The sequence below is a fragment of the Danio aesculapii genome, chromosome 11, assembly GCF_903798145.1.
Source record: "Danio aesculapii chromosome 11, fDanAes4.1, whole genome shotgun sequence".
NCBI lineage: Eukaryota > Metazoa > Chordata > Actinopteri > Cypriniformes > Danionidae > Danio > Danio aesculapii.
This window is the reverse complement of record NC_079445.1, coordinates 46,231,146-46,251,859: the sequence shown is the minus strand read 5'-3', so window position 1 is coordinate 46,251,859 and position 20,714 is coordinate 46,231,146. Positions and strand designations below refer to the sequence as shown.

The 20,714-nt window shown below is 34.2% G+C and overlaps 1 protein-coding gene across 2 annotated transcripts; it reads left to right on the top strand.

The window, feature by feature from the left end:
• Positions 1–331: 331 nt before the first annotated feature.
• Positions 332–20,375, top strand: cant1b (calcium activated nucleotidase 1b). Of its 2 annotated transcripts, none has more exons than XM_056467848.1 (4): positions 332–481; positions 14,416–15,060; positions 17,813–18,016; positions 19,931–20,375. In XM_056467848.1, exons 2-4 carry the CDS (start codon positions 14,433–14,435, stop codon positions 20,299–20,301), a joined length of 1,203 nt encoding a protein of 400 aa, XP_056323823.1. In that variant the 5' UTR covers positions 332–481; positions 14,416–14,432; the 3' UTR covers positions 20,302–20,375. The 2 variants fall into 2 exon arrangements, with proteins under 2 accessions (XP_056323823.1, XP_056323822.1); XM_056467847.1 differs by lacking the exon at positions 332–481 and adding an exon at positions 4,071–4,173.
• Positions 20,376–20,714: the final 339 nt, after the last annotated feature.

Here is a 20,714-nt window from a genome sequence, read left to right as displayed (position 1 = left end):
TCCACAGATTCTGTCTGTAGCCCTGCTAATAATACTATCAGCACAATTTCTTAATGCACTGCATCTAAATTATAAATTTTACAGTGGTGAAAGCTAATCTCATGAATAATTACAATTCTTCAATGTTGCTTAGCTGTCTTCCAGAGTTACATGTTGTGTAACCTAATTAATATTTAATAATTAGTCTACGCACACTGTGTGACGGTTTAATTGGTCAGCGAACTTTTCCATGCTTGCTTTCAGCCAATCAGCGAGTCGTCTTGAACGAACGTGGCGTTACGTGATTAATATTCATGAGCCGAACCTTCGCCGCCTGTGCTTGTGGGCGGGGTTTCGCGGTACCGGTGTGTTGGCAGCAACGGCGGAGGATTGTTTCGGTGTGAACGGCGGAGGAAACGCGTTCGGTACCGAAGGATGGAGCGAGGATGTAATAACGCATTATAACACAGGACTAAACTACTACATCTGTCTGAAAAACACGGTGAGTAACGTTGTTTGCAGAAAATTCGCGAAATTCGGAGCGGGAAGGGTTCGCCTCATAAAGGGTTAACGGCGGTTATTCAGCAGAAACTGCCGGTAAATACCTCAGTTTAATGTTTCCTGTTTTATTAAAACTAAAGTCTCGGAGAAACCTCATTATGTCATCGCATTAGTCATTCAATTAATATATAAACTTTTGGACGTGTTTATAACTTAAAGACAAGACTGGGATGAGGGAAGTATAACAACGGTTGTAATATAAGAGATTAAAGCCTCAGGCAAACACGAAACAACTGAAATTTTATTGACTGTCCAATTGTTATGTTGTTGTGATTGTGTTTTTGAGTAACTTGTGTAAATAAAACATCGCGTGTATGGCGGAGGGTTCGCGCATGCGCAGATCAACACACTTCCGGGCTGGAAGGCTTGGAAATACTTTTTTGTTTGCAATAACAACAGAACAATTACAGTGTATATAGTGTAAATGAAACAGAAAAATAAAGTATATACACAAACCAAACAGGGATTGGTTTTTCTACAGTAAGGGAAATGTATTAATTTTTAATGTAAAAATTTTTACTAATGCTTAGCTTTTTAGACTTTACACACCTGAAACTTGTCTATAGCACTTGTTCACTGCTGCTCTTATAGTTGTGTAAATTGCTTCCTTGTCCTCATTTGTAAGTCGCTTTGGATAAAAGCGTCTGCTAAATGACTAAATGTAATGTAATGTAAATGTTAATATAATGAAATGTTGCATATTTACTCTCTGACCTGCAATTAAAAGTCAATATTTTAACTTAGTAATCATAATAATGGATAGATCCGAGGAAAATCACAGATCTACAGGCTACAGAACATAAAACTAGATTTTATCAGTAATGCTTTATAAATATCTTGACATTACTACAATATAAAATGATCATTGGTTAGTTTAATTAAAAGAGAGAAGCATCTTTAAATGTAAAGAAACTTTAATTTTCTTATTATTTCAATTACATTAATTACTATCAGGTTTTAATTTAAATATGAATCATGAATTTTACTTCATGGAATATTTTATGAATGTTTTAATTATAGACGAATTGCTTCTATTTTTACTTAATTTTACTTATTATTTTATTATGTGCATTTAGTTATTTTATTTCTAGATGAATTGTAATATTTTATATATATATTATTTTATTTTATAGATATATTTTATATATATTTATGTTCATTAGTTTGTTTAACTTATTACTTTATTATATTCATTTAATTATTTTAATTATAGATGAATTGTAATTATTTTTATATTTTATACCATGTTCATTACTTTTTATTATTTTATTATATTAATTTAATTATTTTAATTATAGATTAGTTGTAAGGTCACTGGTTTGAGTCCCGGCTGGGTCAGTTGGTGTTTCTGTGTGGAGTTTGCATGTTCTCCCTGTGTTGGTTTCCTCCAGGTGCTCCGGTTTCCCCCACAGTCCAAACACATGAGCTATAGGGGTATTGATGAACTAAATTAGCCTTAGTGTGTGTGTGTGAACGCAGGAGTGTATGGGTGTTTCCCAGTGATGGGTTGCAGCTGGAAGGGCATCCGCTGCAAAAAACATGCTGGATAAGCTGGCGGTTCATTCCGCTGTGGTGACCACTGATTAATAAAGGGACTAAGCCGAAAAGAAAATCAGTGAATGAATAGTTTAATTTTTGTATATTTTATACCATGTTCATTACTTTTCTTATTATATTAATTTAATCATTTTAATTCTAGATGAATTGTAACTATTTTTATATTCTAAACCATGTTCATTACTTTTTTCTTATAATTTTCTCATATTAATTATTGAAATTCTTGATGAAATGACTTTTTTTATATCATGTTCATTTGTTAAAAAAAAAATTATTTTAAGTCTAGATGAATTGTAATTATTTTTGAAAATTTTATACCATGTTCATTACTTTTTTCTAATTATATTAATTTAATCATTTTAATTATAGATGAATTGTAATGATTTTTATATTCTAAACCATGTTCATTACTTTTTTATTACAATTTTCTTATATTAATTATTTAAATTCATTATCAAATGTATTTTTTTTCTTTTTTATATCATGTTCATTTGTTTAAAAAAAACTTATTGTATTTAATTATTTTATTTCTAGATGAATAGTGATTATTTTTGTAAATTTTTTACCCTGTTCATTACTTTTTCTTATTATATTAGTTTAATTATTTTATTTCTAGATGAATAGTGATTATTTTTGTATTGTTTTTATACCCTGTTCATTACTTTTCTAACTAATTATTTTACTCTATTAATGTAAGTATTTTAATCTCCCACACTCTCTCCTCTGCATCACTAATATTTCTAGGTTTAATCTTAAAACTCACGTATTTTCTGAATATTACGATCATTAATGCTTTTTTTCATTTTTGCTATTTGTTCTTTTGTCTTTGATATTCCTTTTATTAATTAATCTGCTATTTTCTTTACCCTTTTTGTTTATTTTTTTCCTCCTTTTGTTGTAAAGCATCCTCAAGCACTGGAATATAATGTTATATAAAATACACTTATTATTATTAACGGCCACATGGTGGCTCCGTGGTTAGTAGCACTGTAGCAAGGTCGCTGGGTCGAGTTTGCATGTTCTCCCCGTGTTGGCATGGGTTTCCTCCGGGTGCCCCAATTTCCCCCACAGTCCAAACACATGCGCTATAGGGTAACTGATTAACTAAATTGGCTATAGTGTATGGGTGTTTACCAGTACTGGGTTGCAGCTGAAAGGGCATCGACTACGTAAACCATGCTGGATAAGTTGGCGGTTCATTCCGCTGTGGATGAATAAAAGGACTATGCTGAAGGAAAATTAATTATTATTAATAATTCTCGAATAAATGTAATTATTTTCATATATTTTACCATGTTCGTTACTTTTTACTTGTTATTTTATTATATTTCAATAACATGTTTATAACTAAATCACTTCATAGAGTTAACCTTGCATCTTTAACCCACATGTAATACCTTTTTTACCCTAAAATCTATAACAGAGTGTATAAATCTAATATAGATATGGTGAACTGTGTTCTAGTGCACCGCCGACGCTTTTATTTCACTCCTGTTTGCAATCATTTACCAACCAAATCAGCTTCTCCTCAATAGAGTCTCTGACCTGAGATTTACACACAATCACAGAGTTCACAAAAACACTAATTCATTATTAGAGCCAGTTTTAATCTGTAGCGCGCCCCTGTGAACAAATAAACCTGCTCTCACATTCCTGGAGGAATTACAGACGTGTTTAGAGAACAAATGTGCTCCTGGAAATATGAAGAGAAGAGATTTATTATTCTCCTACCTGTAACCTCTGGCACAGAAGCACAGTATCTGTGGAGTCTGAAGGTTAGTGTGTGTGTGTGTGTGTGCATGAGAGAGCGCATTACTGTGTGTCTGAGAGAGAGTTTGTGTGTGTGTGTGTTGCTGAGAGAGACTACATGTGTGTGTGCGTGAGAATGACTTTGTGAGTGTGTGAGAGAGAAAGTGTGTGTAGTAGGCAAGGGTTCGTTCGTGCTCAGGATTTGCCTCGTCACTGTTGCGCGGCTCACTGATCTCAGTAGATGATGACACACTGATGATAAACACACACACACACACTTGGACACACACTCAATCAACAGCTCAGACATGAGAGGCAGAAAGAAAGGTAGAGCAGAGCGCTTATTATTATTCATCTTTAATAGTTCTTTAACAAATGTTTGAAACTTTTATATTCTAAAGTAAATCTTAGAAGACTGTTTTTAATCTGATGTGTTATTTATTGTTATTGTTGTGGTTTTTGTTATTGTGATAAATCTGTTTTATAGAATACAGTTTTTATATAAACCATTTGTAGAGTTTAATACATTTTCTTCACTGTAATATTTTTAAGTCAGTACAACAAAACATCATAATCCTTATTTCCTTTCGCTTTTTCTTGTTCACTCAACTTTTGCAAACAGCTGCACTGACCTTAAATTATTTGTCAGTAATACAAAAAACATTTAGTTGGGTTAACAAAAGATTATTGGTTTTCTGGAGAGGTGAACTACTCTAACAAAACTTTTTAAGTTGTGCCAACTGAAAATTTTTGTCTGCAGAACTGGAATGCCTGATGTTGAGGGAACAAAAAAACATAATCCTTATTTCCTTGTGTTTTTTCTCATGTACTCAATAGGACAGTAGAGAGTATAGACAGGAAAGCGTGGGGAGAGGAGGGAGGGGAAAGATCGGTATAGGACCTTGAGGCGTGAATTGAACTCGGGTCACCGTGAACTAGGCATGGGCTGGTATAAGATTCTGACGGTATGATAACCTTGGATAAAAATATCACGGTATTGTGATTATTTCTCTAAAACTAAAACTTTTTTCCCCTTTGAAATCGATATATTTTATTTTGAGAAACATTTATAAAACTTGGGAGCAGTAAACATGTCAGGCTAAATAATTTAAATGAATCATTGACTTCTGCTGTCTTCATTTGTTTCATAAACACAGATTTCTGTACAATTAAACATTATCTTTGGATATATTTTCTGCTGGAGATACTGTGGTTCTAAAAAAATGTAAATAAAAAATCATGCACATACCTTAGGTAAGGTATAACAGAAAATGTTGGTGGTTTTAGAACCTTGACTTCTCCAAACCGCGGTATACCTTGAACACAGTTATCATCTCATGCCTACCGTGAACTATGTTTGTTTGTTCTGATAATGTGGTAATTCTTAGTAGCAGTTTCCAACTTCAGACATTTTAGGTCAGTGTAACTGATGTTTTCAAATGTTGAGTACACGTCAGTGCCAATGGTGTAGTGGTTAGTGCATCGACACATGGCACTCCGGTGTTCATGGCGACCTGAGTTCGATTCCCACCTTGAGGTCCTGCCGACCCTTGAAGTAGCTAAAAATGTGACCCAGCATCACAAAACCAGCCACAAATCAAAATGATTGGTTTTTATTTTATGGCAAAAATCATTAGGTCATTAATAGTTAATAGATATTTAAGTAAAATGTAGATTTTGAAAAACAAATCTCAAACAAATCTTAAAAAACTTTTAGATTTTTATCTCATGCTTTTAGTTATTGCTGTTAGCCTTTTTTATTATGATAAACCTATGTATTATAGAAAAGTGTTTTTATAAACTGAACATTTTACCCGTTTTTAACCTGGAACCACAAAAACAGCCAAAAACACACGGGTCAAAAGTGTCCATTTTTCTTTTATGCCAAAATTCATTCATTCATTCAATTTCTTTACAGCTTAGTACCTTTATTAATCAGGGGTCGCCACAGCGGAATGAACCGCCAACTTATCCAGTATATGTTTTTACACAGCGGATGCCCTTCCAGCATTAAATATTGATCATGTTCCATTAATAATAATTTGGATATTTTCTACTGCAAATATATCAAAACTTTATTTTTGATTGGTGGTATACTTTGCTAAGAGCTTAATTTAAACAACTGTAAAGGAGATTCTCTCCATATTTTGATTTTCGAGAGATTAGAGATTAGTTGTATCTCAGTCAGATATTATCCTTAGAAAGTTTATTTAGTCAGCTTTCATGTGATGCATAAATCTCAATCTCCCCCCCCAAAAAATGGCTAGATTTGTGCTCCAGGGTCACAAATAAAGCAATAAACTCTCTCTCTATTACTCATCTTCAGTTGTGCTTTTATTTGTTGACATTTACTGTACATGTATTTACTGTTAATGATACTTATTTGAGTTACTGAGATAGATACTTTTGTGGTTTTAATATTTCAGTATAAATGTTTGCTAATATTAAACATAAATTATACATTTTAATATTGTAATATAAACATCTACTAACATTTTTTAAAATATATTTAATATTGTTGCATATTAATACTAATATTTTAGTATATTTGTTTATGCCCTACGCATGTGTGGATAACAAGTAGACTGCTTTATATATATATATATTACATATAATTGTTAAACATTGTTTCACTGAAATTATGATTTCAAAGCTTCTATTACTTTGCTTTTATTTGTGTAAATTGTATTCATCAAGGCTGAGTCGAAATGGCAAGAAACGTAAGTAACATGGTAATAAGAAAATGTTAAAGTAACTTAAATTAAACACAGTAGCATATTCTTCATTTAATTAATTAATTTATTTACTTATTTATTTATTTATTCTTTCATTTTTTTACTCTTTCATTTATTTATTAATTATTTATTTATTTGTTTATTCATTTTTTAAGGTGATAGACAGATGCATTTTGCTAAGAAATTGTAATAAACCCTCGTAAAACATTCTGCTAGTATAATTAAATTAAATGATTCAATTTCAACCATTTTTACTTGAAAGTAAAATATTATTTACAGAAATCCCAGTAATATCTAAATAAATGTAAAACCAAATGACAGCTGTTATCCATTATTTCAGCTTGTAGGACGACACTGCTGCTTCACAGAATAGACTTTAGATATGATCAACTTGACCACTATTTACAAGATAACATAGTTATTTACTGTAAAAGCAACATTGTGTTAAACGTAGCCACTGTCCAGCTAATGAAATATATAGTTAAGCCTGTAAGTAACCTGCTTGTACACTCTAAAACATCTGTTAATGATCAGTTTCAGTATTTTCTGTGTTTTGTGTTCATTAGCGGTTGTGAATTGCATTGGGATGTTGATCTCTCAACTCCACTCAACTCTACAGTTTAACAAAATGACTTTAATTGAAATTTTAGTCAATTAAACTAATTGACTAGTTTGAAATAATATAAGAAATAATATCTAGAGGAATAAGTCTGTATAACAGAAAATGTGCTGTAGTTTATTACAAGACTTTAATAGCGTAATATACAACACCAACCCAGACCATACAGCACTGCACACTATCACACATGTGCAGAAAAGACACTTTTCAAGGTTAAATATTGTTGGAAGGAAGAGCAAGCTCTCATAATGCAATTCAAAAGCACAAATAAACAGGTAAAAATAAAAACATGAATCACAAAATAGGGAAATCTGCTAATTTACGGATTATTTTTTACAGTGTATCCTGTAGCAGCTATGCCCCAGCACTAAAATAGCGATGGTGATTGCTGTATAATTGCTTGTTTTGTAGGGCTGGTTCACTGATTACTCAGTTAATCTCTCACCTTTCACAGGTAAAGTCACAGTGTGCTGTGCAAAAGATTAGATTAATCATGCTGTTGTCATGTGTGGAGCTTTGTGTAAAATATGTTGTGGAGAGTTGCAATAGTAATATTTTCATTCGCTATGTTTGATAATAATTTATTTATCTAATGATATTAGAATAAACAGGTGAAATATATTTTTCAGATCTTATTAATTCTAATTCAGACTAAAAAACTGCAAATATTTGTCTTTAAAATACTACAAGTGAGTGAAAACCTGATTTGAAGATATTCTGACTCTGATTGGCTGTTGTCATTTTTCTCTCTTGTCTCGACTCCGCCCACTAGTTTTTATTTTCAGCTCTTGGTTCACCTTTGGGCTCCAGCCAATAGCAGAACAGCAACTACTGGGGAGGCGGGGCTAAAGATCAAAACAACCAATGCATGAATGTAATTTATCACACATCTGTGATACATATATTGCATATACTACTAATATTCCATAAACTATTAATGCGATAGGGCGTCACGGTGGAGCAGTGGGTAGCACAATCACACGATCACAGCAAGAAGGTCACTGGTTCTGTTGGTGTTACTGTCTGGAGTTTGCATGTTCTCCATGTGTTGGCGTGGGTTTCCTCCAGGTGCTCCGGTTTCCCCCACAGTCCAAACACATGCGCTATAGGGGAATTGGGTAAGCTAAATTGTCCGTAGTGTATGTGTGTGAATGCAAGAGTGTATGGGTGATTCCCAGTGTTGGGTTGCAGCCAGAAGGGCATCCGCTGCGTAAAACATATGCTGGTTAAGTTGGCGGTTCATTCCGCCGTGGTGACCTCTGATTAATAAAGGGACTAAGCCGAAAAGAACATGAATGAATTATCATGATAGCGATAATTTAGAGATATATTGTGCAGCTGTAGTCCTGATGAGGATTGTAGTGTGTGTAATTCCTCAATGAAGCCAGTGTTAATGACTCCAACAGGTTGTTAAACAGCACTGGAGTCTCCCGTGTCATCATTACGCTCTGCTCTTGGGATGTTTGCTGTGTTGAATTAGCATCTGTTGTTTGTTTCATGCACACACTGAAGATGCTGAACACAATATATACAGCTCAGCATAAATGAGTACACAAAAATTAATATTATTATTCATTTTCCAGTGAATATAGCCAATAATTGTGATGCATTTACACAAAACAAACAATTATATCCAATGAAATAGAAGTTTGATCACTGAACATCTTTAGGAATAGAAAGATAATACAATTAAATACGAACCAGTTATTGCAAAATAAATTAAAATACAAAGTTTTAAATATTCGTCTTTAGATTTGTTCTGTTTATTCAGTTTTGATGTAATATTTTCCCTCAACATATTAATTTTTGATCAATTTCTAGACTATGATCTTCAGTTTTTTGTTAGATTAGTTCATCAGATTGTCCTCAGTACTGACTGATCTACTGTATATGCACAAATATATTACTGTAAAAGAGAGATCTGTGAGCAGTGAAGTGTGAAGATGCGCGTATTTTTTATACGTATTAACACTGTGCAAATCACTGCTCTTAAAAACCTTCAATGAGCTCTCAATAATTGATCATGTTTAGAGATGCATGATTTTATTTTTGGTTTAATGGATGTGCATGCTTTCTTTTTGTGCTATGATGACCTGTGCTGGACTCAGGCAGTCAGACATATTCAGTTTGGGATGATCAGCATTTCTGTAGCTCAAGGATCTGATTTGGGAATCCTGCGTCAGGATATTTGATCATAGCTCAGACTAATATAAACTCAGGATCTAAATGCAGAAATCAGTGTTTATTAGCAGGCGACTGTCTCGTGTGTGTTTAAAGGGATAGTTCACCCACACTCTATAAGGAAATTAGTTGTTACTTCATTTAAAAAAATGAGTAAACCCAGTGTAACTTGGAACTTTTAGGTTGCCTTGTAAAGTGTGTGTGTGTGTGTGTGTGTGTGTGTGTATAAATCAGGTGAATGATATATGAATGAAATTTCCGAAAATAGATGGTAGGAATTAACTGGTGTGTTTATAATAAGATTAAAAAAATTCTGGTATAATCAGAAGATTGATTGAAATGAATGTGTGATCAGATTATAGACAGAATAAACGTGTAAAGTTTGGTGTGTGTGATCAGATTATAGACAGAATAAACGTGTAAAGTTTGGTGTGTGTGATCAGATTATAGACAGAATAAAAGTGTAAAGTTTGGTGTGTGTGATCAGATTATAGACAGAATAAAAGTGTAAAGTTTGGTGTGTGTGATCAGATTATAGACAGAATAAACGTGTAAAGTTTGGTGTGTGTGATCAGACTATAGACAGAATAAAAGTGTAAAGTTTGGTGTGTGTGATCAGATTATAGACAGAATAAACGTGTAAAGTTTGGTGTGTGTGATCAGATTATAGACAGAATAAACGTGTAAAGTTTGGTGTGTGTGATCAGATTATAGACAGAATAAAAGTGTAAAGTTTGGTGTGTGTGATCAGATTATAGACAGAATAAAAGTGTAAAGTTTGGTGTGTGTGATCAAAACACAGACAGAATAAAAGTGTAAAGTTTGGTGTGTGTGATCAGACTATAGACAGAATAAAAGTGTAAAGTTTGGTGTGTGTGATCAGATTATAGACAGAATAAAAGTGTAAAGTTTGGTGTGTGTGATCAGATTATAGACAGAATAAAAGTGTAAAGTTTGGTGTGTGTGATCAGACTATAGACAGAATAACAGTGTAAAGTTTGGTGTGTGTGATCAGAATATAGACAGAATAAAAGTGTAAAGTTTGGTGTGTGTGATCAGACTATAGACAGAATAACAGTGTAAAGTTTCGTGTGTGTGATCAGAATATAGACATTAATAAAAGTGTAAAGTTTAGTGTGTGATCAGAATATAGACATTAATAAAAGTGTAAAGTTTGGTGTGTGTGATCAGAATATAGACATTAATAAAGTGTAAAGTTTGGTGTGCGTGATCAGATTATAGACAGAATAAAAGTGTAAAGTTTGGTGTGTGTGATCAGACTATAGACAGAATAAAAGTGTAAAGTTTGGTGTGTGTGATCAGATAATAGACAGAATAAATGTGTAAAGTTTGGTGTGTGTGATCAGATTATAGACAGAATAACAGTGTAAAGTTTGGTGTGTGTAATCAGATTATAGACAGAATAAATGTGTAAAGTTTGGTGTGTGTGATCAGATTATAGACAGAATAAAAGTGTAAAGTTTGGTGTGTGTGAACAGAATATAGACAGAATAAAAGTGTAAAGTTTGGTGTGTGTGATCAGATAATAGACAGAATAAAAGTGTAAAGTTTGGTGTGCGTGATCAGATTATAGACAGAATAACAGTGTAAAGTTTGGTGTGTGTGATCAGATTATAGACAGAATAAAAGTGTAAAGTTTGGTGTGCGTGATCAGAATATAGACAGAATAAAAGTGTAAAGTTTGGTGTGTGTGATCAGATAATAGACAGAATAAAAGTGTAAAGTTTGGTGTGCGTGATCAGATTATAGACAGAATAACAGTGTAAAGTTTGGTGTGTGTTATCAGAATATAGACAGAATAAAAGTGTAAAGTTTGGTGTGTGTGATCAGAATATAGACAGAATAACAGTGTAAAGTTTGGTGTGTGTTATCAGAATATAGACAGAATAAAAGTGTAAAGTTTGGTGTGTGTGATCAGAATATAGACAGAATAACAGTGTAAAGTTTGGTGTGTGTGATCAGAATATAGACAGAATAACAGTGTAAAGTTTAGTGTGTTATCAGAATATAGACAGAATAAAAGTGTAAAGTTTGGTGTGTGTGATCAGAATATAGACAGAATAACAGTGTAAAGTTTGGTGTGTGTGATCAGAATATAGACAGAATAACAGTGTAAAGTTTGGTGTGTGTTATCAGAATATAGACAGAATAAAAGTGTAAAGTTTGGTGTGTGTGATCAGAATATAGACAGAATAACAGTGTAAAGTTTGGTGTGTGTGATCAGAATATAGACAGAATAAAAGTGTAAAGTTTGGTGTGTGTGATCAGAATATAGACAGAATAACAGTGTAAAGTTTGGTGTGTGTGATCAGAATATAGACAGAATAACAGTGTAAAGTTTGGTGTGTGTTATCAGAATATAGACAGAATAACAGTGTAAAGTTTAGTGTGTTATCAGAATATAGACAGAATAAAAGTGTAAAGTTTGGTGTGTGTGATCAGAATATAGACAGAATAAAAGTGTACAGTTTGGTGTGTGTGATCAGAATATAGACAGAATAACAGTGTAAAGTTTGGTGTGTGTGATCAGAATATAGACAGAATAAAAGTGTAAAGTTTGGTGTGTGTGTGATCAGAATATAGACAGAATAACAGTGTAAAGTTTAGTGTGTGTAATCAGAATATAGACAGAATAAAAGTGTAAAGTTTGGTGTGTGTGATCAGAATATAGACAGAATAAAAGTGTAAAGTTTGGTGTGTGTGATCAGAATATAGACAGAATAAAAGTGTAAAGTTTGGTGTGTGTGATCAGAATATAGACAGAATAAAAGTGTAAAGTTTGGTGTGTGTGATCAGAATATAGACAGAATAAAAGTGTAAAGTTTGGTGTGTGAACAGAATATAGACAGAATAACAGTGTAAAGTTTGGTGTGTGTGATCAGAATATAGACAGAATAACAGTGTAAAGTTTGGTGTGTGTGATCAGAATGTAGACAGAATAACAGTGTAAAGTTTGGTGTGTGTGATCAAATTATAGACAGAATAAAAGTGTAAAGTTTGGTGTGTGTGATCAGAATATAGACAGAATAAAAGTGTAAAGTTTGGTGTGTGTGTGATCAGAATATAGACAGAATAACAGTGTAAAGTTTAGTGTGTGTAATCAGATTATAGACAGAATAAAAGTGTAAAGTTTGGTGTGTGTGATCAGAATATAGACAGAATAACAGTGTAAAGTTTGGTGTGTGTGATCAGAATATAGACAGAATAAAAGTGTAAAGTTTGGTGTGTGTAATCAGATTATAGACAGAATAACAGTGTAAAGTTTGGTGTGTGTGATCAGAATATAGACAGAATAACAGTGTAAAGTTTGGTGTGTGTGATCAGAATATAGACAGAATAACAGTGTAAAGTTTGGTGTGTGTGATCAGAATATAGACAGAATAAAAGTGTAAAGTTTGGTGTGTGTGATCAGAATATAGACAGAATAACAGTGTAAAGTTTGGTGTGTGTGATCAGAATATAGACAGAATAACAGTGTAAAGTTTAGTGTGTTATCAGAATATAGACAGAATAAAAGTGTAAAGTTTGGTGTGTGTGATCAGAATATAGACAGAATAAAAGTGTACAGTTTGGTGTGTGTGATCAGAATATAGACAGAATAACAGTGTTAAGTTTGGTGTGTGTGATCAGAATATAGACAGAATAACAGTGTAAAGTTTAGTGTGTTATCAGAATATAGACAGAATAAAAGTGTAAAGTTTGGTGTGTGTGATCAGAATATAGACAGAATAAAAGTGTAAAGTTTGGTGTGTGTGATCAGAATATAGACAGAATAAAAGTGTAAAGTTTGGTGTGTGAACAGAATATAGACAGAATAACAGTGTAAAGTTTGGTGTGTGTGATCAGAATATAGACAGAATAACAGTGTAAAGTTTGGTGTGTGTGATCAGAATGTAGACAGAATAACAGTGTAAAGTTTGGTGTGTGTGATCAAATTATAGACAGAATAAAAGTGTAAAGTTTGGTGTGTGTGATCAGAATATAGACAGAATAAAAGTTTAAAGTTTGGTGTGTGTGATCAGAATATAGACAGAATAACAGTGTAAAGTTTGGTGTGTGTGATCAGAATATAGACAGAATAAAAGTGTAAAGTTTGGTGTGTGTAATCAGATTATAGACAGAATAAAAGTGTAAAGTTTGGTGTGTGTGATCAGAATATAGACAGAATAACAGTGTAAAGTTTGGTGTGTGTGATCAGAATATAGACAGAATAAAAGTGTAAAGTTTGGTGTGTGTAATCAGATTATAGACAGAATAACAGTGTAAAGTTTGGTGTGTGTGATCAGAATATAGACAGAATAACAGTGTAAAGTTTGGTGTGTGTGATCAGAATATAGACAGAATAACAGTGTAAAGTTTGGTGTGTGTGATCAGAATATAGACAGAATAAAAGTGTAAAGTTTGGTGTGTGTGATCAGATTATAGACAGAATAAAAGTGTAAAGTTTGGTGTGTGTGATCAGAATATAGACAGAATAACAGTGTAAAGTTTGGTGTGTGTGATCAGAATATAGACAGAATAACAGTAAAGTTTGGTGTGTGTGATCAGATTATAGACAGAATAAAAGTGTAAAGTTTGGTGTGTGTGATCAGAATATAGACAGAATAAAAGTGTAAAGTTTGGTGTGTGTGATCAGATTATAGACAGAATAACAGTGTAAAGTTTGGTGTGTGTGATCAGAATATAGACAGAATAACAGTGTAAAGTTTGGTGTGTGTGATCAGATTATAGACAGAATAAAAGTGTTAAGTTTGGTGTGTGTGAACAGAATATAGACAGAATAACAGTGTAAAGTTTGGTGTGTGTGATCAGAATATAGACAGAATAACAGTGTAAAGTGACACCAAACTCTACACTTTTATTCGGTCTATATTTTGATCTCACACCGAATATTAAACGTTTATTTTCTGTCTATAGTTCTAAATAAACACAAATATAATTTATAATAAAAACTTAACATCTCAAAACTCAAACATCTTTATTAACAAATTCACCATTTCTTCTCTCCATCAGCCGAGAGCCGTGACTCCATGAGTTCCTCGCGGGCTTCAGTTCACGGTTCCTCCATGTTCCCCTCCATGACCAACTCCATCTCCGATCCGCGTTTCCGTTTCCGGTGGCGGGCCATCGGTGTGGCAGCACTGCTAGCATTAGCCGTCCTGTTGTACCAGCACCACACATCCACTGACCATGGATCAGACTCCCCTGAAAACAGCCCACGCTCATGGAGATCCAGTCGGGATGTCTCTGGTGCAATGGTGGATGCAGATCCAATCGGGGCACGGTATAACGACACGTACCCGCTCAGCCCTCCAGAACACACAGCCAATGGGATCCGCTACCGTATCGCAGTCATAGCAGATCTGGACACAAACTCGCGCAGTAAAAAGGACAATACGTGGTTCAGTTATTTAAAAAGAGGACATGTTCTGGTGTCGGAAAGCGGAGACAGTGTTTCGGTGGAGTGGGATCCGAATACAGTGGCTCTGGAGAGCCATCTGTCCGAGAAGGGCCGCGGGATGGAACTTTCCGAACTGGTGGCGTTTAATGGACACTTGTACAGTGTGGATGACCGTACCGGTGTGGTGTACCGGATTGAGGGGAACCGAGCCGTGCCGTGGGTCATTCTGACGGATGGAGACGGCAGCGTTTCTAAAGGTAAAACTAACATTAGAAATAATAAACTGGATCTTGAGCCTGTTCCACAATGCTGGCTTAATAAACTGAGGATTACAGGATTAATTTATAAGGGCAAAACAAAGCAGTCAGGCTTTTTTTGTTTTGTTTTGTTTTATAACAGAACATAACCTGAAGATAATATGACAGAACATAATCTAAATATAACCAGAACATAACCTGAAGATAACCAGAACATAACCTGAAAATAACCAGAACTTAATCTAAATATAACCAGAACATAACCTGAAGATAACCAGAACATAATCTGCATTTAACCAGAACATAACCTGAAGATAACCAGAACATAATCTGCATTTAACCAGAACATAACCTGAAGATAACCAGAACATAATTGGAATATAACCAGAACATAACCTAAAGATAACTCAGATTGATTATATTATCATAATCTTGGTCAGACCCTGTGATGGTTGACACTTAGCAAGCTGTCTATTGTTAATTTTAAAAAAGAAATTTGTAGTTCTTTTAGTTTGAAATTCAGAACTGAAACAAAAAGGAAAAAAACAGAAAGAGAAATAAAACAGCAGAATGAAATGTGCTGTCTATAAACGAGGACAGCTAAAATAAAACAGCTTGCTTTATAAGTGAAGTTAGTTTGTATATTTGATAAAATGTACAGGTATGCTGAGACAAATTATTTTTTATACTGCAGCTATCTGTATATAATTCTATTTAATTAAGCAGAATTTGCAGAAAAGGAAATTTACTTATGTAATGGATTATAAAAAATAATCTTAACTAAAATCATGATATTATTTTCAAGATGTTTTACTATAGTGACCTTTATTGTAAAGCAAGAGAAACTGGTGGAGTGTCTTTATTGTCACTTTTCTCGCTGCTTGTTGGTTGAATAACATTTTATAATCTCTAAACCAGAAGACAACCACAAAATAACCTGAAGATAACCAGAACAAAATCTAAATAAAGCCAGGACAAAGCCTGAAGATAACCAGAACATAACCAGAACATAATATGAATATAACCAGAACATAACCTGAATATAACCAGAACATAACCTGAATATAACCAGAACATAACCAGAACATAATCTGAATATAACCAGAACATAATCTGAAGATAACCAGAACATAATTTGTAGTTCTGAATATAACCAGAACATAACCTGAAGATAACCAGAACATAATCTGAATATAACCAGAACATAACCTGAAGATAACCAGAACATAACCTGAAAATAACCAGAACATAACCTGAAGATAACCAGAGAATAATCTGAATATAACCAGAACATGACCTGAAGATAACCAGAACATAACCCGAAATTAACCAGAAAATAACCAGAAGATAACCAGAGCATAATCTGAATATAACCAGAACATAACCTGAAGATAACCAGAACTTAACCTGAAAATAACCAGAGCATAACCTGAAGATAACTAGAACATAACCTGAATATAACCAGAACATAACCTGAAGATAACCAGAACATAACCTGAAGATAACCAGAACATAACCTGAAGATAACCAGAACATAACCTGAAGATAACAAGAACATAACCTGAAGATAACTAGAACATAACCTGAATATAACCAGAACATAACCTGAAGATAACCAGAACATAACCCGAAAATAACCAGAACATAACCTGAAGATAACTAGAACATAACCTGAATATAACCAGAACATAACCTGAAGATAACCAGAACATAACCCGAAAATAACCAGAACATAACCTGAAGATAACTAGAACATAACCTGAATATAACCAGAACATAACCAGAACATAATCTGAATATAACCAGAACATAATCTGAAGATAACCAGAACATAATTTGTAGTTCTGAATATAACCAGAACATAACCTGAAGATAACCAGAACATAATCTGAATATAACCAGAACATAACCTGAAGATAACCAGAACTTAACCTGAAAATAACCAGAGCATAACCTGAAGATAACTAGAACATAACCTGAATATAACCAGAACATAACCTGAAGATAACCAGAACATAACCTGAAGATAACCAGAACATAACCTGAAGATAACCAGAACATAACCTGAAGATAACAAGAACATAACCTGAAGATAACTAGAACATAACCTGAAGATAACTAGAACATAACCTGAATATAACCAGAACATAACCTGAAAATAACCAGAACATAACCTGAAGATAACTAGAACATAACCTGAATATAACCAGAACATAACCTGAAGATAACCAGAACATAACCTGAAGATAACCAGAGCACAACCTGAAGATAACCAGAGCATAACCTGAATATAACCTGAAAATAACTCGACGAATTATATTATCATCTTCATGTTCAGACCCTGTGATAGTTAACTTAGCCAGCTGTCTATTATGAATTTTGAAAATATTTTGATGTCTGTCATTATACAAACGTTACTTTAAATAAATAATATGATAATTTGTAACTTACACCAATAGGATTTCACTATATAGTCGCCATCTTGTGATCAGATGTAGAAATTAATTCACCGTGCCAACTCTCCCAGTGCATTTTGAGCATTACTAGCTGTTGAGTGTGCATAGGTTGTACACTCGTTATTATGGGATTGATTATGGAATATGATTTCTGACACCACTAGAAATGGCTTCTCCCTCAAGTAGTGCACTATTAAGGGTATAGAGGGTGATTGATTTTGGATACAGCCTCAATGTTGTGATGCGATGCTGCTTTACTACATGCTCATATGTGTGACCTTTGACCCTGGTGTCAGGTTTTAAGGCGGAGTGGATGGCGGTGAAGGATGAGCATCTGTATGTCGGTGGTCTCGGTAAGGAGTGGACCACCATCACCGGCGAGTTCGTCAATAATAACCCAGAATGGGTGAAGGTGGTTGGTTTCCATGGTGACGTGGAGCATGAGAACTGGGTACCGCGGTACAGCGCACTGAAGAGGGCAGCAGACATCAAACCTCCAGGTTAGACCACACGCACACACGCACACACACACACACACACACACACACACACACACACAAATACTCACTTTGTAAGGTGATCACATGACCACAGGGGCTGTGATGTTATACTAAAAGGGACAGTGCACCCAAAAATAAACATTTCCTCATTACTCACTCTCAACTGGTTGTAAACTTCAGAGAGTGTCTTTCTTCTGTTGAACCCAAATGAAGATATTCTGAAGAATGCTCGATAAAACAGCCATAGACTTCCATAATAGGAACAAAAAACACTATGCTTTTTCTGCCATTTTTTAAAATATCTTCCTTTATGTTCAACAGAAGAAAGAAGTTTGTATGAGTGGAGAATGAGGAAAATGAGGACAGAATTTACATTTTGGGGTGACCTATCCCTTTGAAATATTTCTCACGATATACAATACAAACTCTACTCCAGATATAAACATGAAAGACAATTGGTGAAACCAACAAATATATTTAAGATGGAAATGAAGGTTATTCCTTTAAATTTTCTTTCTGAGCTCTTCAGAAGTAAAACATCGGTATTGTGGTGTTAAAAAAAAGAGTAAAAACATTTTTGTTATTTTATGCAACAAATAAAAAATGACAATATAATTAAATATTTGAGTAACAGTTTTGCTTTTTTAGAAAAGTCATTTAGAGTATAAAATATCTGGCATACAATAACAAAAAGGCTCCATGTTTTAAATAATATTGCGAACATGTGTGTCAGTAATCAGCCCTGGGTGTTACTAGAGAAACTGATCTCAGGGGCCTGTTTCAGTAAGGAGGTTCAACCAACTCTGAGTTTAAACTTGAGCTCTGTCTTGACTTACCGAGAGATTAAAATCTCAGAGTTTTGGGTTTCAGAACAGCTGATCTGAGTTAGGTCAGTCAAGTCTGAGTAGACTAATTCAGAGTTAAGCGCACACCGTGACTATAAAAAGGCATTATCAATGGAGCACAGATATTACGAGTCACCATGACAACATCTGAATGAAGAGATCAGCATTTCTGTCTTCAGCTGAGCTTGATGTGCTCATGCAGAGATACAGCAAATATGAGCAGATATTTAATAAAGCAACACCACTGCATCAGGGAAACAGAGACAGTTAGCATGGGAAACCAGAGGCTCAAGTTAATGCGTTAGTTTACATTTAAACTATTGAAGTATCATAAAAACATGAATAACGCGTCACGTTTATTGAAGTTTCACTTGATAAAGTGGAGAATTGGTCGTAATGTTGAAGTTATTTCAGATGTAATTACATTAAGTTACATAAAATAGGCTAACTCTAAAAGAGTTTTTCTATATATATATATATATATATTATCATCAGGGTGTCCGCAGGGTCTTAAAAAGTCTTAACATTTTAGGCCTTGAAAGGTCTTAAATTTACTGCAGTTTTGTGTTGTAGGTCTTAAATAATTTTAAACAATTTTCTTAATTTTCCTCTGTCCATAAAGTTACTCAATCAGGCCGACCAAGCACAGATAATCCATTTCAATAAAACTTGAACAGAATTTAAATATTTAACTATATTTACCAATATGGTGTAATTATCATTCTGACAATAACTTTTGTTTAAAAGTTCTCTCGATATTTTAGACACACTCTTGTGCAAACATTTAGTTTATTATGATTATATAATATTTATTTTATATTAATATTTATTTATTTTTATATTCATTTATTTTAACTAGATTTAGCTCATATTGACGCATTTATATTGTTTCGATGAGGCAAGTTAAAAATTTTTCATTGGCCCAACCATGCTATTAGAAAAAGTCCTTAGCGATTAGCCTCGTATAAGTCTGAAATAAGCTTAATAATGGTCTTAAAAAGTCTTGACTTTGACTTGGTGAAACCTGCAGAAACGCTCATTATATAAATGTGATGTGTGTGTTCATCAGGTTATCTGATCCACGAGTCAGCGGTGTGGAGCGAGCGTCTGCAGCGCTGGTTCTTCCTCCCACGGCGAGCGAGTTCAGAGCGTTACGATGAAACGGCGGATGAGAGGCGCGGCACAAACCTGATACTGCGCTGCTCCTCAGACTTCAGCCGGATCTCTGCGTCCCGCGCCGGCCCGCTCAAACCCACGCTCGGCTTCTCCTCCTTCAAGTTCATCCCGGACACCGATGACCAGATTATCCTAGCGCTGAAGTCTGAGGAGGACGCGGGAAACATTGCCACGTACATCACCGCATTCACGCTCGACGGCCGGATACTGCTGCCCGACACCAAGATCGCGGACGTTAAATATGAAGGGCTGGAGTTTATATAGAAGCAGAGCTATGGCCACGCCCACACAGGGGCGGAGCAATCCAGTTACTTTTAAAAGTCATATATTACAATCTTCAGTCAAAAGTCACTAAATGTGTTACGAAGGGAAGGAAAGTAATGTGACATTTTATTATTAATATTTTATTTTATTTTTTTAGGATCAAGATTGTAATATATTGCTTTTAAAAGTGTTGTGCACTTTTCCACACTCTTTATTGACTTTTTATTGGAGAAAGAGATTATTAGACATCATTCTGTTTAAAGAAATAAAAAGGAGGCGGAGCTTCTCCAATGGAAACTCATTGGAGGGGGTGGGGTTAGTGTGAGGGGGTGTGGTCTAAATGTGCTCCGTCTCTATAGGTGCACCAGATCAGTCCAGATTGTTTGTGCAGACGAGCGTCTTCGTGTGGGGAC

Coding starts and splice junctions, on each gene's coding strand:
- cant1b (XM_056467847.1), top strand. Junction 15,061..17,812: donor AGACGGCAGCGTTTCTAAAG/GTAAAACTAACA, acceptor CCCTGGTGTCAG/GTTTTAAGGCGGAGTGGATG. Junction 18,017..19,930: donor AGCAGACATCAAACCTCCAG/GTTAGACCACAC, acceptor TGTGTTCATCAG/GTTATCTGATCCACGAGTCA.